Source organism: Onychostoma macrolepis, chromosome 12 (genome assembly GCF_012432095.1).
Source record: "Onychostoma macrolepis isolate SWU-2019 chromosome 12, ASM1243209v1, whole genome shotgun sequence".
NCBI lineage: Eukaryota > Metazoa > Chordata > Actinopteri > Cypriniformes > Cyprinidae > Onychostoma > Onychostoma macrolepis.
Window position 1 is genome coordinate 8,586,899 of NC_081166.1, and position 15,736 is coordinate 8,602,634.

At 39.0% G+C, this 15,736-nt stretch overlaps 1 protein-coding gene across 1 annotated transcript in view; it reads left to right on the forward strand.

Moving 5' to 3' along the window:
• The window catches only part of bahcc1b (BAH domain and coiled-coil containing 1b), a 135,866-nt gene that overhangs the window by 32,113 nt on the left and 88,017 nt on the right, over positions 1–15,736 (forward strand). Inside the window, 1 exon segment of the mRNA XM_058793168.1 lies at positions 4,395–4,727. Within this exon segment, the coding sequence (XP_058649151.1) occupies positions 4,556–4,727 (172 nt within the window). The 5' untranslated portion in view covers positions 4,395–4,555.

The window sequence follows — 15,736 nt, forward strand, 5'->3', positions numbered from 1 at the left end:
TTTTTTTTAGTACATCTAGCTAGGTTTTCTCTCTTTTTTCTCCAAAGTTCAGCTTAGTTTTTATCTAAAAAGTATAGGCGTATGTAGATTAAACTATGTAGTCCTAAATGTAAAATATTCATATAAGGAGAAGCCTTCTTCAATATATGGTATCTTAAATAGGCCTAGTAGTGTTCTCTGTATTATATAGTTATTAATTAGGCTACATGCGTTTTCTTCAACCATATTGAGCAAATATTAAAAACGTAGTATCAACATCCACTATGAAGCTATTAATAACAATAAGATACAAGAAATCTTGTATAGAAACGGTGATAACAAAAACCCATATGGTACATATTCATGAAATTACATTTCTTCCAGTGGCCTAGCTGAAGTTGCCGTTTAGGTTTGTGTGATGGTGGTGCACAGGTTTTCCTGAATTAAGTTTCATGGGTTGAAGTTAAAGAGATAATGAAGAAAGAAAAATAGCAGAGTATAGAAAATCATAGAAGGACAAAGACAACTCATTGCAGTATATAGGCCTATTTCATATGTTCAATGATTAAAAAGGGGGTGGGGGGGAAATAACATCGTTTGACAGGCAACATATTTTTATATTTAATAATGATGCATTTTAATACAAACATTATAATATAAACAACTACTATAATAATTTAATACATTCTGTTAATAAACGTCTTCCAGTTTTTCACTCACCAAGGTTCTCCTGAATTGCATTTGTAACCTAACGTACCTAAAGAAAGAACGGCGCATAACAGTTTCCGTATTAGCGTATAATTGTTAGTTTATATTTTACAGCCATTTACTACTTACTGTTATTAAATATCCAGTCAAAGTTAGAAGTCGCAGTCAGTGTTAAGTTTTTACATTTCATCGTAAAAAATCCTCAACACGCGCGCTCGTTTTTGGTCGCTTTTGCCTTCATTTCCAGCCTTGTCCTGTTTTAGTCTGTTAGATTCCATGAATTAGAATTATCATGTTGCTGTTGAATTAAGCGATATTAATCCGAGAATCTATACTTTAAATTTAATACAACATGTAATTTCCCCCTTTTTAACGCATTCCCTTTGATTAAGTCACTCTTGACTCTCCTTTAGCTTTGGGGCCAACGAGGTTCGCCTAGGGGAGGCCTTGAAACCGCCCCTCCTTATCTCCTTTCATCATCCAGCTCTGGGCCGCCTTGAAACCGCAAGGCCAGTAATTGCTTTTTTCAGGCAGCCCAGTGCGGACTGGACAGCAGCCAATCAGAGCCTTGTTTACATTCTATGATTGACAGCGCTCTGGCAACACGCCAACCAATCAAACAATTTTCAGAACGAAGCCCAGGCTTTTAACCCTTCGTTTGCTATTGCACCGTAGTTCGGGCTTTAACTGATTATTTACCATGCTGAATTTGTTCTGGCTTAAAAGTGTTCATTTGACTCGTGATCTGATTAACTCTTTAAACTTAACGTGTAGAGACGCGCTTAAAGTTAAGTGATATTGTATAATGTTGGTTAAAAGATAAAATGTAGAGATGTCATGTTTCTTCCTGGTTTGGGCTTTATTTACGTTCAACAGGAGAGTTGCTCAATTACTGGGTTTTAGGTTTTAGGTTTGTTCAATTACATTTATTATACTCCATAAGACTGGCTGTCATTTTAAAAATAATAAATATATGTGTACCATGTCATAAAGGCTTTATTTTCCTCAACTTAAAGCAGGGTTAAAAACTCAAATGTTGTGAAATGCTTTTCTTCCTTTGTTTCAAGTCATTTAAATAATGACACTCTAGGCTGCATAAGTAACCATGTGGTCGTGCCTCACACTGAACTCGTCGCGAGACAGGAAAGCTCAAATAAAGCGCCCGCCGTTTTGTTTAGTTGATCCAGCTGACGCGCCATTGGCTCAGAGCGCCATCCAATCGGAGCCACTGTTTATCCTGGGGCGCGCTGCACGAGCTTATTGACATGTAGGTATTAGACCAATGGGCGCGACTGCTCCCCCAGTCACCTCCCCCTCTTCTTCTTGAGTGGCACTAGCAGATTCAGGAAAGAGCCTCTGACTGCTTGTACGGGGCTCGATTCAGCAGAAGCTCTTACTACGGTGCATCTCCGAACTTCTGCACTGCACACGCACTGCAATCAGCAGACTCTAGGATGTAACCATTTCCATATGTTTTTATTCTGCTTCTGCTCTTTTACATATTTTTTTGTATCATGTTTTTTTTAAAACCATTTATTGTTTTGCAAGGAATAACTTACCAGTAAGTAATTCGTTTATATTGTATACATTTATATGCGTGCAATAATAAACATTTGCCTTCAAGAGCTGCTCTTACTTTTTTTAAGAACATCTGGCGTTATACAAAATTATGGAGTTTGTGTTGCAGGGGGGTGAAAAAAAAAGCTATCCATTAATTTTCATCTGAGTCTATTTGCTTTCTTTGAGCAATAATAACAATAGTAATGACATCAACAACAAAAACAATTATTATAATACTCATAATCATAACAATAGGAGATTTGTGCAATGCTGAATTGCTACCGAATTCCTGCATTATTTTGAATAAAAGGGAATTTTATTTAGAGCGAAGACCTTAGTGTCTTATTGACTAATAAAGGATAAAATACAAGTGTGAATAATTACATTCTTTGCGAGACATTCATTCGCAAACTGCTATATGCAATGGACGTGATGGCAGAAGTAAGCTACACAAGCGCGTTTACCTTTCTACAGTTTACACGTAGAATGAATATTAGGCAGTTGTTTATGAAATTAAAACTGAAAATCTCCTTTTAATTCAATTTTAGTTTTTATAGGCTTTTATTATATGTATACATGTTTTCCATTGATATACCATGATTCATAAAATTGTCTGGCTTTTATCAGAGGACATTTCCTACCACTCAAATCCTTCTTTAGGAAACCTGTTCTTTCATGCGCTCCTCCTCACCTCCCATCCGTCCTCCGAGCCAAATCTAATAGATCTCAGATCCCAATAAATGTTAAAAGTTCGGCTTTGGTTAATAGTGGGAGGATACTACGTTCAAATACCACATGCTTTAAAATTTGTGCCCAATTTCTTTTAATGATGTCACAGAAAAGATGCATGTTTGCTGGAAATGTCCTTTGTCAGCGCAGAAACGGTGCACTACATTTAATTCTGTGCTTCAGAGAGCTTATTCTTTAGGAATTTCAGCTTATGGTCATTATTTAAGAAAATATGTAATTTTGTGGACGTCAGTTCACTCACTATTCTACAACCCCTCTCTCTTTTCAGTTTTTGTGTTTTTAATGAAGGCGGTAGGGCTACAGCAATTTGGCACAGCAACCATCCTTACACTTCAAACTGGGAACTTCCACCGTTTTAAGGCCTCGACATTCCTTGAGCGTTCTGAACGACAAATAGCTATCTGGAGATACGACCTATGTCTTTCGTTTATAGTTTGTAATTTTGAATAAATGGAAAGCACAGCTGGAGATTCAAACTTGATCAAAATGTCTTTGTTTCCTTATCTTTGATTCAGTGTGATAAGGAGAGCACTTAGCACCGTTCGCACGAGCTTTTGTAATTCGGTTTTGCAGACTTTCTTTTATTACATTACAATTTTCAATAGTCTGGCAATGGCAAAAGTAGTCTACTTATTTTGCCCGCATGTTTTGAAGCAAATCTCGCGCCTTAGTAACATCGCATGGCAATTCTCTCAATGCACCATTTTGACAAGACTCCATCTGCAACAACGTAAGATCATACTATATTGCTTACCCGTGATTTAGGAAACTTAAGGACTAGAGGCCAAAGGTGAAAAATAGACGCCATCATCCGTGTGCATTTCCCCCATTATACAATATTATGGAAAACCTAGTTCGGATGAACAAAGCAGTTTAATTAACTGAAATGACTGACAAAAAAGACTGAGGAAATTACATTTATAGTTGGATGCATTAAATAAATTAGTGTTTGTAATGAAAGCAGTCATGCCAAACGTCAGCGACTATAGATTTTCGTAATGTTTTTCATCTTGCCAAAAAGGCTTTGTCAGTTTTCCCTCTTTTTTTTGCTAAAATGTCCTTGGTTTTCCACATAGGCTTAAGGATACTGTAAAAATGTATTGATCCTGGCATCTCTTTGTGAATGGTGTATAGCCTGCAGTGAGTCTTCTGTGTAAAAGTAGAGGTGTGTGCTGCAAGCTCGCTCAATTGTGGTGAGATGAGAGAGACGAGCGGAGAATTTGTGTTTAGGCAGCAGTCGCAGCAATGGACGTACACTCGTGGTGTTTTCAATGAAGGATTACCATTACACATCTGAAGGATAGCCTACTAACATGATACGATCTTGTGGATTTGCATCACTCACTCGTGTAACTGCTTTGTAATTTAAACTACATTTTATGATTTTTGTGTTGCAGAAAACATGACTGGGACATACTTTTTTGGCCGTCAGAGCCAAAACTGTGCTGAATGCAAGACCTAAGCGAAACTCTTAACGGGATTATAACATCTGGGCGGCGTTCGGTTCGGTTCTCGTGGTTTCCCGCTCTGGATTTCGGATTTATCGTTTTTTATCGGGATGGAAGGCCGGGATTTCGCTCCTCCGCCGCACCTTCTGGCAGAGCGAGGCGCGCTGGTTCACAGAGGCGCCTCGAGGATCACTCCTGCCGGGCACACGGCTGTGCAGCATCCCGGTCACTTTCAGCCTGGGAAATATTACCCCTCGCACATACCGATGCCTCCACATTCAGGTAAGTGTTACGTTTGCTTTCCCCTGTCGATAAGTGAATGCCTTTAAAACGTACTTTTAGCAGATTAAAATTGCTTAACTTCACCATAGCGCATTGACGTGTACTTAGCCTACACTTATTTTTTTATTGGGAAATAAAGGTCTTTTTGGAAATAAGCAATTGCTACGGTCTCCATATAGTCAAATCTGACTGCATTGTAGCGTTTTATCGGACAGTTTACTTGAATAATATCTGACATGTGCTGCGAAAGGCTGGTCGTTTCTAGTTTAGGATCAGTGCGTATCAGAAGAGAGCGGTAAGAAAATATATAGGCTACCTTCAACATTAACTGCTAATATTATTGTAGGGCACCGTAATTTATATTTAGTCTTTAAATTTATTTTTGATGATTAAATGAATATACTGTTTTGTTAATAATGAACAGTTACTTTATAGCTGGGTTCCCCTATTGTTTTGCGCTCATTCAGACATCTAGTTTTCTTTGACAAAATAAGTTGTTTGGTAGTATCTATTCTAGTAAAGCCCCATGATTTTCTGTTAATTATTAGGGTGCATATTTGAGCGGTTTGCTGCCACAGCTGCTTTAAGTTAATAACACAAGCTTTGGTGTGTGTGTGTGTGAGCCGTGGTTCGAGAAGTCTCCAAGATTAGGGTCAGTAGCTCTGTGTGTGTATGTGTGTGTGTGCTAAAAGAGGCGTCTGTAATACCAGAAAATCCGGTTTCTATATTGAGCGGTGATGTGACGGGGTGCGAATGAGTTGACAGTGCATGCATTAGATTTAACAAGTGTCTCCAGCATTCAAAGTACCTTTGGGATAGAGGTACACTTTGCATTTTGGTTATTAATGAGATATAAATTCATATATATGTGCACACGGATACGTCAGCCTGTGAATGCTTCAGCTTCTGTTGTTAATCGCAGAGAATTTCACATTTTGTACGTAATTCCATAGTTTTTATTTTTTATTTTATATATAACATTGGTTGACATAGCCATCCTTTTGGCTGATGTGTTGTTTTAAAGAATGTGTTCAGCAGTTTAGTTCTAAACAATGAATTAAACTCCCTTTGGTGCTGCTTTAGTCGGTGTACTTATATATATATATATATATATATATATATATATATATATATTTTTTTTTTTTTTTTTTTTTTCATGTAGCTTAACATTTATTTTTCATATATATTTTTTCATATTACCCTTGGCTTGTTAACTGGTGTGTGTTTGCGTGTATATATGTATATATATATATATATGTGTGTGTGTGTATGTATATGTGTGTATATATATATATATATATATATATATATATATATATATATATGTATGTATGTGTATATGTATGTGTATATATATATATATATATATATATATATATATATATATATATAGATATAGATATGTACTTGTTAACTGGTGTATGTGTGTGTGTGTATATATAGCCTATATATATACAGCTTTTCAATTTTCAGTTGAATTCGAATGAGACGTTTCATTCGCTCATTCATTGTGCTTTAGACTCAGCTGATGAATTTTCAGTCGAATACGTATTCGATGCATAACGTTCGCTGTGTTGTAGACTCAACTGAAATTTCAGAAGCGAGATCTATCACAGCGCTCGCTGACCCTGATGGTCCCCGGCGCACGGTGAATGCGCGCGGGTACTGATGGGGTCGTTAGCGGCTGTCTTTCTCTCCGGCCTCCTGCTGCTGCTATACCCTCACCCACTGCCTTCTTAAAGTATTTTTATTTGTTCCTTACACAAATAACTCCGTCCTCTTACCTCACACAGAGACAAGCTACGAAGGTCCGCAAGATAAACTCTAAAAAAACATACAGCCTCTTTTACGATAGCTGCTTTCGAGTAAATGTACATTTTCCTGTCGTTATTGTTCATCTCTAATGTATTGAATCGGTTCATTGTCTCTTTCTTCGACGACTGTCGTCGAGCTGAATGCGTTTTAAAAGCCGCACCGCCGGTAGATTGATGGATTTTGTTGTGCTGTTCAGGTCTCGCGTGCACATCAAATGCTGCTCCGGCAGTGCGCGCGGATAATGTGTACAGTAGGATCTCCTTTTCTTCTTTCTTTTTCACCTCCTCTCTCTCTTTCTTTTCTTTCCTCCATATCCTCAGCAGATGTCTGTAACGTCTGCCTCAAGGCGGACGCCAGCTCATGCCATACAGGTGCATCATTACTTGTGTGTGTGTGTATGTGTGTGTGTGTGTGTATGAGTATGTGTGTGCGCTCGTATCAATTTCTTGTTCTTCCGCTGTGGCTTTTTTAATCAACACAGGTGTCTTTTCTGCTCATACAGAATAGGTAATATATGATGATACTGTGTGTATTATTTTACATCATATACTGGGACAAAAGTAATTTATATTTAAGTTTTAGACCTTCCTCTTTTTTGTTTGCATGGGGTAAGCATTTATATAAGCAGACATTAGTATATATTTTCCTTCCCTTTTTATGTGTATAAATTATTTTTCTCTTTATTTCTGCTTATTTTATCAATTATTTGATATCCCTATATTCCCCTTAATTCGTTTATTATTTCAGGCAATCACACACACACACACACACACACACACACACACACACACACACACACACTTATAGGCCTACATGTAAACTGTAATCCCTAGAGGGCAGACATGCAGGATGTGAGGAACGTCTAAAAGTCCCTTAATGAGTGTGAAAATACATAAGAAATGCACTCTGGTACTCTTTTAGCCAATGCTACGCTTTAACTGTTGAATCACAAAAATAGCCACAATTAGATTGAGAGACCGAATGATTTGAGTTTTTCTCGGGTTCAACCAACAGCAACCCGCAGTTCAATTAGGTGGCACCCCGTCTGTCACAGTCATCCACCTGGTTGTTTGCCCTCACCCTCGGCGTTACAGAGTGGTTTTGTAGCTCTGTGCCATAGCAGTCATGTTTCTGCTAAAGCAGTGGTCTGCCCTGTCAAGCTTTGGTCGGCCTTCTTTCATATCACTTCTTCCTCTCTTGCTTCTGTGTGCCTTGAGTCCTGATTTAACAATGCTGTGTCTGCGCTGCTGTTGATCCTAACCTGTCTCACCCTCCCCGTCCATTCATTCCTCTGCGGTGCAGCCCTGCTCCGCACAGAGGTACTGCTGCCCCCAGGCCATTCGCCTTTGATAGGGCTTGTAGTTTAAATTAGTGCGTTCACTCGAGTCTAGTTAGTATCTCTCTTCTTTTCTCTCTCCTTTTCACCTGTGCATGTCTCTGCGCTATCCCTGACTTGCAACGGATCACTTGTAATATATAAATGCTAAATTAATTACAGCGTCTTTGGAATAAACATTTATGTTTGATTCCACCTTCATCCGAAAACTTCCGAAATGGCATGCAATTCCTTCGCTGCTCTAAAATAGAGTAAGAGTGAAAGTGACTAAAAGAGAGAGAGGGAGAAGAGGAAAAAGAGCGGCTGAATGTTTCCACCTGGTTGGTAATCTGGCCCAATTACCTCTGCTTGGTAGCACAGAGCCTGGCGTGTTCCATCGCCACTCACTATGCCTGCCAGCTGAGTGCTGTGCGCGAGTGTACGACGCTCTGTGTGTGTATGTGTGTGATTCAGCAGAGCCTCGTTGGCAGAAGCGACATCGTTCCCCCTCCCCTCCACCCCACAGTCTCTTCTTTCACTGTTTGATGTGCCTCAGTAGGCTGAGAGAGTCCCAACGCCCTGGCCCGACTGCACCCATTACCGCTGCCCCCTCAAACAATGCATCTGCACGTCATCAATGCAGGCAGAAAATCATTTATTAATATTTGATACGTACACCTTCTTATGTGCACCTATAAAATATGTATTACCCGCTTCAGCGCCTGGAATATCATCACTTTCGATGCCTGTGACTATTGATCAGGGCCGCGTTTCCCAAAAGCACAGCTGTGCCGTTAAAGTCATGAGATCAAGCCAACATGATGCTTTCCGAAAGACGCTGAAGCGGCTCACCTGCATTCATCTAAAAATAGTTGTCATCATTTAATCTTTTATAATTTACTCATCTTTGTGTCATTCCATTTATGACATTTATGAACTAGATGTCTGAATTTTATGACGTGACTTTTTTTTTTTTTTTGTCCACGTAGGCCTATGCAATGAAAGTTAATGTGGTCTAATTTGTTTTGCAGCGCACTGACTTTCATTGTATGGAGAAAAAAAAACAGTTCTTCAAAATCTTTTGTGAAAATCTGTTTTAGAACATTAAAGTGAGGAAATTATGATAGAATTAAAATCTTAAAGCACCAAATATGTTATTTAAAATCTTTACTTAAATTAATGTGATTTATTTTATGCTGACAAAACATTTACAAACAGTTTGCTGTAGATTTAATACAAAGCAGGAGGATTTAAATGAGGAAGTGTGAATGCATGCAATTCAGACATGGCACCTATTATAGGCTACACCTGACATATGATATGGTGTTTTCACACCAAATCTGAAAATTGTCACCCTTCCGACTTGGATTTGTGCAACTGATACTTGAGAACTGACTGGGTTAAAAAAAAAAAAAAAAAAAAGCTCAGTGGGAGGGCTTGTAATATGCATACAGATACAATCGCACACAAATACACATAAGCTAAACTTAATAACGGATGCAAGCAAATAAGGGTCAATAGACACTGACGCACACACACACACACACACAGAGAGTTCAACTTTTAAACCCTGGGTTCATCTGCTGTGCATTGGATCAGCACAACAATGAGGCAGTACTCTGGGGCGCCATGAGCTACAGAGCTCATTTATACAGCTGTCAGGCTCCCTCTTTCTCTCTCTCTCTTTTTCTCTCTCTCCCACCCTTTCTCAATCTCCTCCTCCTCTTCTTTCTCTGTTTCCTACTGGCTCGCATTTTCACAAGAAATCAGCCCTCCTGACTTGTCAACATTTCTGTTTGGATTTCATCAGTTTAACACCCAGCATTTTTTTTTTCTTCTTTTTTCATTTTATTATTGTTTTGTTTAGCATGTATATGTGATTCTTTCAGCTATCTCACTCATTTTGACACATTTCCTTTAGGGTGTTACACGGTTCTTCTCTGAAATTTGGTGGGGCTTTCTTTATTGCTTTGGAAATTAGATTATACTGCAGATTAAATACACTGAACGTTCCTGTTAATTGTGCGAATAGTTCTGATCTAAATTTATTTTATTTTAACTTTTTTATTAAATTCATTTTTCAAGATAATTTTTCTATTTTATAGAATTTAACATATACTTTTGTTAGAAAAATTATTTTGATATTTTTAATGTAATATTTTATTAAACAGTTTGCAACAAACATTTTATTATGTCTGTTTTTTAAGTATTTGAAAAAGATATTCAGATATTTCATACACTGACCCGGGCCAGCGGCTGTCTTTTTTTGTTAAGCCCTGTAAATTCACCAGTTTTGTATGGGGTTTGAGCAGAATATATTCTTTCTTTCATGTGTACGTGTGTGCGCTTGCATGCTGCTTGCTACATCCTGTGAGCTACTTTTCATTGTGACACCTCGACTGATGGACTCAACCACCACAGCATATTATAACCATGTGGGGAATCTCTCTCTCTCCTCCCGCACTCTTTCCCTCGCACTGTCTCTTGCACTGCTGTCGTTATTAAGTCCAAACTTTGACTCGGCCTGCAGCCAGCTTTTGTAAATGAGAAACAATTTTGGGATTTGGCTTAGAAAATAAAAGCCCTCCACACTGGCTTTGATGTCTGATAGTAAGAGAGAAATGACATTTTAAATAGGCTGCAAAAACAAAACCTTGAAAGTGCTTCCATTCTGTGGTGAGGATGTATGATTGGACGAGGAAACTAGTGACAGGCCTGACTGTGTACGCTAGGAGGAACTGGGAAATTCACTTCCCTTTTTTTGGATTGTGTGTGTGTTCTTAATCATGGATGCTGTATAATTTCTGTGTGTTTGTGCATGTGTGTGCATACAGTGATCAATAATCGATCAGTCTGTGTGTCCTCAACAAGGTCGGATCGTCCCGCCTTGGCGCATGTAATTTCACAGTTGTGCTGAGCTCATCACCATCAAATACTCAGATGATATCAGGCAATATCATCAAGGATTTTATGCTGCAATGGCAACTGACACCTGTATATACCAGGTGCGCGCACACACACACACACACACACACACACACACACACACACATGCTCATTTTTGTGAAAAGTGGGGACATCCCATAGGCGTAATGGTTTTTATACTGTACTTACTGTATGTGCTATTGCCCTACACCAATCCTACACCTAAACCTACCCCTTACAGGAGACTGTGCATTTCAACTTTCTCCAAAAAAACCTCACTCTGTATGATTTATAAGCATTTTGAAAAGTGGGGACATGGGTCAATGTCCTGAAAAGTCACCTTCACCTTGTAATACCTATGTCATACCTTTGTCATTATACAAATCTATGTCCTGACTTTTCACAAAAATGCGCACACACACACACACACACACACACACACACAAACAAGCTTATTCCCCACTCAAGATGCAAGCAGAATCCAACTACCTTATTCATGCAGTTATCGCTTAATACATTATTTTCAACGCTTCTCCCTATTTTGCATTATTAAACGCATTTTATCATTCCGTTCATGTGACTATTATAAAATACAGGTTGTATATTTTGATATTTGGGTATCTTGAGCAGTATGTGATCATGCGAGGGTGGGATACCACACAGCAAGGCAAGCGCACCAAGTGTATGCAGAGCCTTCATTAAATATACATAAAGCATGCTTTTTAAGGACACGTCGGCTTCCACACCAGTAAAAGAAAAAAAGCACAAAACAAAGATTAGCATCAGGAATTCAATATTAATCAGTCTCAAGGGACACACACACACACTCTCTCTCTCTCTTTTCCTCTCTTTCTCCTCTCTCTCGTTATAGCGAAGGCTTTAATTCGAGAGGGACTTGTTGCTTTCCAGCCGCATGTCTGAATATTTTCATGTTCTCTGATTAAAACAAAACTCTGGTTGACGCGTCGCCTTTGTCTTTGGCCCGTGCTTTGATTGCTTGTTGAGTTTTCCTTGCTCACTTTCATCCCTCCCTAATCGTCTTCCTGAATCTTTTTGTTTGCATTTTTATTATTATTTTTTTCTCTCTTTTAGGCAAGAACTTGCTTGTTGTTTTTTTTCTCTGTCTCGCTCTCTCTGTCTGTCTCTCTCTCTGGTTCTGATTAGCGTTTCTCAGACTCAGCAGGAGGTTGGCTAGCTGTGGGGGAAGACATTGCCGTGACCACCGTGACCACACAGTCATGCCTGAACACGGAGCCAGCCTTCCATGCATCCCATAATAGCCCCTGTTCTATTTCTGGACTCCGGCCTTGCCATTTTTACTGAGAATGCACAGAAAAACGAAGCCTTATTTGACCACACGAATTCTCAGCTTCACTCCACCCACAAGTCAAATTCTGCAAAGCGAACAACATGTCAAAACATGCGGGTCTCATTCCAATAATCTGAACGAGTCCTCCCTCTCCGCACCATTTTGGCCCCTAAAATGCATCGATTTAACACTAAACTGCTTAAACGGATGCAGTACGGCTTGGCTTGCCTGCTTTGTTCTGTCTATGCAGCTGATCTCTGGTCAGGTGTACTGTGTGGTCACAGTCGGCTCAATTAGGACACAAACATGCTCAGTGGCTATCAGCATGGCAACATAATGACTGTGATTTGGATTGAAGAGGAATGCATGACTACATACAGAGGGGCTGTTGACAAGGGAAAGTGGTGTGTCAGTGCGTGGATGTGTGTGTGAAAGTCTATATGAGCCTACCGTTATTATCGCTCTTTTCCCATAAACAGATATCTAGCTTTGAAAACGAATGGGCTAACGTCAGTAAACTTGTTTATTTAATTACTTATGCACATTTAGACCCGCACACACACTCACACACACATATAAGTGGGTAGTGGTAGCCTGGTGATAATAGCTCTGGGCTGGCGACCCAAACAGGTGTGATCCCAGATAGGGGTGACCCACGAACCGCAGCGTTACTGAGAATCGTGCCCTTGGGCAGGGCTGTTAACCTGAGCTTGCTCCAGGGGAATCGTCCCTGTAATTAATGTAGTGTAAACAGCTTTGAATGAAAGCATCTGCTTATTGACACGTAGGCAATTATACAGCAAGTTGCTTTGTGTTATACGTACATTTTTTAAAGATTATGCAGCTTATGGGGTTGGTGCACATGAGAGTGCGTGCTGTTATAAGTCTCTCCCGAGTCAGAGTTTGCAGGGCGGTAGAATGAGACTCGGGGCTGCTGGTAATTCCTCTCTGGGCTCGGAGTTTCTGAGCCTCGCTTTCACACTGATACTGGTTGGTTAGAGGGGGATTAGAGGACTTCATCATTCACTGGACCCCAGAATAGAGGTGTGGATCAGGGTGAGAAGAGGGAGGAAGGAAAGGAAGAAGGAAAAAGGAAAAAAAATCTGAAAGGTGGGGGGAAAACAGAAGTAAAAAGACAGTAAGGAAAGAAAAGCAGAACACTAAGGAAGTATGAAAGGAAAGTAAGAAGGGAAGAAAAGTAGAAAGAAAAGAAAAGAAAAGGAAAAGGTAGGAAAATGGAAAGAATGAAGGAAGAAGGAAGGGGCAAACTGTTTGGAAAGTAAATAAGGAAGTAAGGAACAAAAAGGAGAAATGTTATAGGAAAATAATGGAAAGAAAAAGGAGAAAGAAAATAATGGAAAGAAAGGGAAAGATAGGAAAGGAAAATAAAATTTAAAAGATGTTGAAGGAAAAAAGGAAAGAACAAAAGAAAATAATTAGGAAAGATGGGAAAAAGGAAGAATGGATGGAAAGAAAGAAAGAAAAAAGCAAGGAATGAAAATAAGGAAACACAAAAGAAAGGGTGGAAGGAAAGAAAACTGGAAGCAAAGGAGGAGAAAAGATAGACAATGGGAGGAAGACAAGCAAGGAAAGAAGGAAGGAGAAAACAATTGAAGGAAAAGGGATTTTTAGGAATGAAGGAAAAGAGTTAGAAAGGAGGTGGAAAGAAGAACGGAAAATAAGAAGCAAAGAAAAGAAGGAAAAAGAAAGGAAGAAGGAAAGCAAACAGAAAGAAAGAAAAAAGGAAATATGAAAGAAAAGGAGAAAACAAGGAAGATGTTGAATGGAAAGAAACAAAAAAGGAAGGAAGGAAGGAAAGCAAATGGGAATTTGGAGAAAGGAAGGAGGGATGGATGGACTGGAAGAAAGGAAATGAGGAGGGAAGGGAGGCAAAGACAGACAAGAAAGGAAGAAAGCAGGTGATATATGTGTGAATATAATGTATATGTGAGTGTGTGTGTGTGTGTGTGTGTGTGTTCTTTCCACTATGGTTTATGCTTCAGCGAGAGTGCTGATGTCATGTAGACACTACCAAGATTAAAGTGCTGCACCCGCTGTCTGGGGTGTAAACACTGCCGGCACATTAAACACTGCAGAGAGAGAGAGAGCGAGAGACGGTGGGACAGGGTACAGGCAGACATGAGACGGTGACAGAGAAAGATAGAAATAGCAAGAATGAGTAACAGAAAGCGAGAGTGTGGTGAAAGAAAAAGTGTCTGATTAATGAAAGGGAAAGTTGCGTAATGACTCTAAAGGCTCACGGCAATGACATCAGCAGCAGTGCATGTTCATTAATGCGAGGAGCATTCAGCTCTCCTTTCACAGCATTTGCATTGTTTTCACTACAGCGCTGTAATTAAGATGCGTTTACATGAGACACGTCAATGTAAAGAGCCTCATGCATGCTACGCAATGGATTACGGCATTCATCAGGCATATTTTGATTGGATAATTCTTGTATTCCTGTTCTTGTCTTTCAAATCAACATCCTGCATCTGATTATGAAGGAAATAAGCAGTTCTCAGGGAGCTGACGGAAATCAGGCGAAAATAAAATAGTCACACAAATAATTTGCCTACAGTTTTGAGATTCTGTGTTTGCAACGATAAGGAAAATACTCATCCGCTTACCTTGTTTTTTCCTCATAGTTTTGTCTTCGAGCTCAAGTTTATTCCTCCCTGAGGAACATTTCAGTGCCTTTTTAGCTCATTTTAGTTCTCAGTTTGGTTTCACCGACATGTCTCAGATATTAAAAATAGACATTATTGAGTCAATTGTCAACATAAATTAATATTTTAGAGCTATAATGAATGTGGAGAGCATAAACTACTGTCAGTAAGATTTTATAATAATTTTGAAAGAAGTTTCTTATACTCAATGTAAAATGCAGTAAAATAGTAATATTGTGAAATATTATTACAATTTAATTATTTTTCAATTTTAGTTTTTTCCTGTGACCACAAAGCTGAATTTTTACTAGCCATTACTCCAGTCTTCAGTGTCACATGATCCTTTAGAAATCATTCTAATATGCTCAAGAAATATTTATTATCAATGTTGATAACAGTTGAGCTGCTTATTATTTTTATGGAAACGTTGATGCATCTTTTTTTAAGATTCTTTGCTGAATAGAAAGTTCAAGTTGTAACAATGTAGGTCTTTACTGTCACTTTTAATCAGTTTAATGCTTCCTTGCTTCATAATAATTGAAAAAACAGCATTGTTGTGTAAGTGTAAGTGTGAGTATGTGATGCCAGAATATTCATTTTTGGGAGAAATATCCCTTTATTCTCTTAAAAGTCTCAATTTGTTAATCTCAATGCTGTCTAGGAGAAACAAATGAGATGCTAAACAGATCTCATTTATGATTTTTCTTTCATACAGCTCATTAAGAACATCATATTAAACCTGTCTGGGCTTTTCTGCTTCTTATACATGTACATGAACTTTTGAAAATACATGTCTGTGTCTGTGTGTGTGTCTCAGTGATGTACGTTGTGTGTGTCTGTCTGTATTAACGCTATGAGTGTATGCGTGTCATGCTGGCTCCAGTCGCCAGCGGTTATCAAAGGCCTTGCGGGTGCTGTGTTGTCTCTCAGGCTTTACGGTCGTTCCCTCAGCACGTCTGGCTGGCCTGGCCTGTCC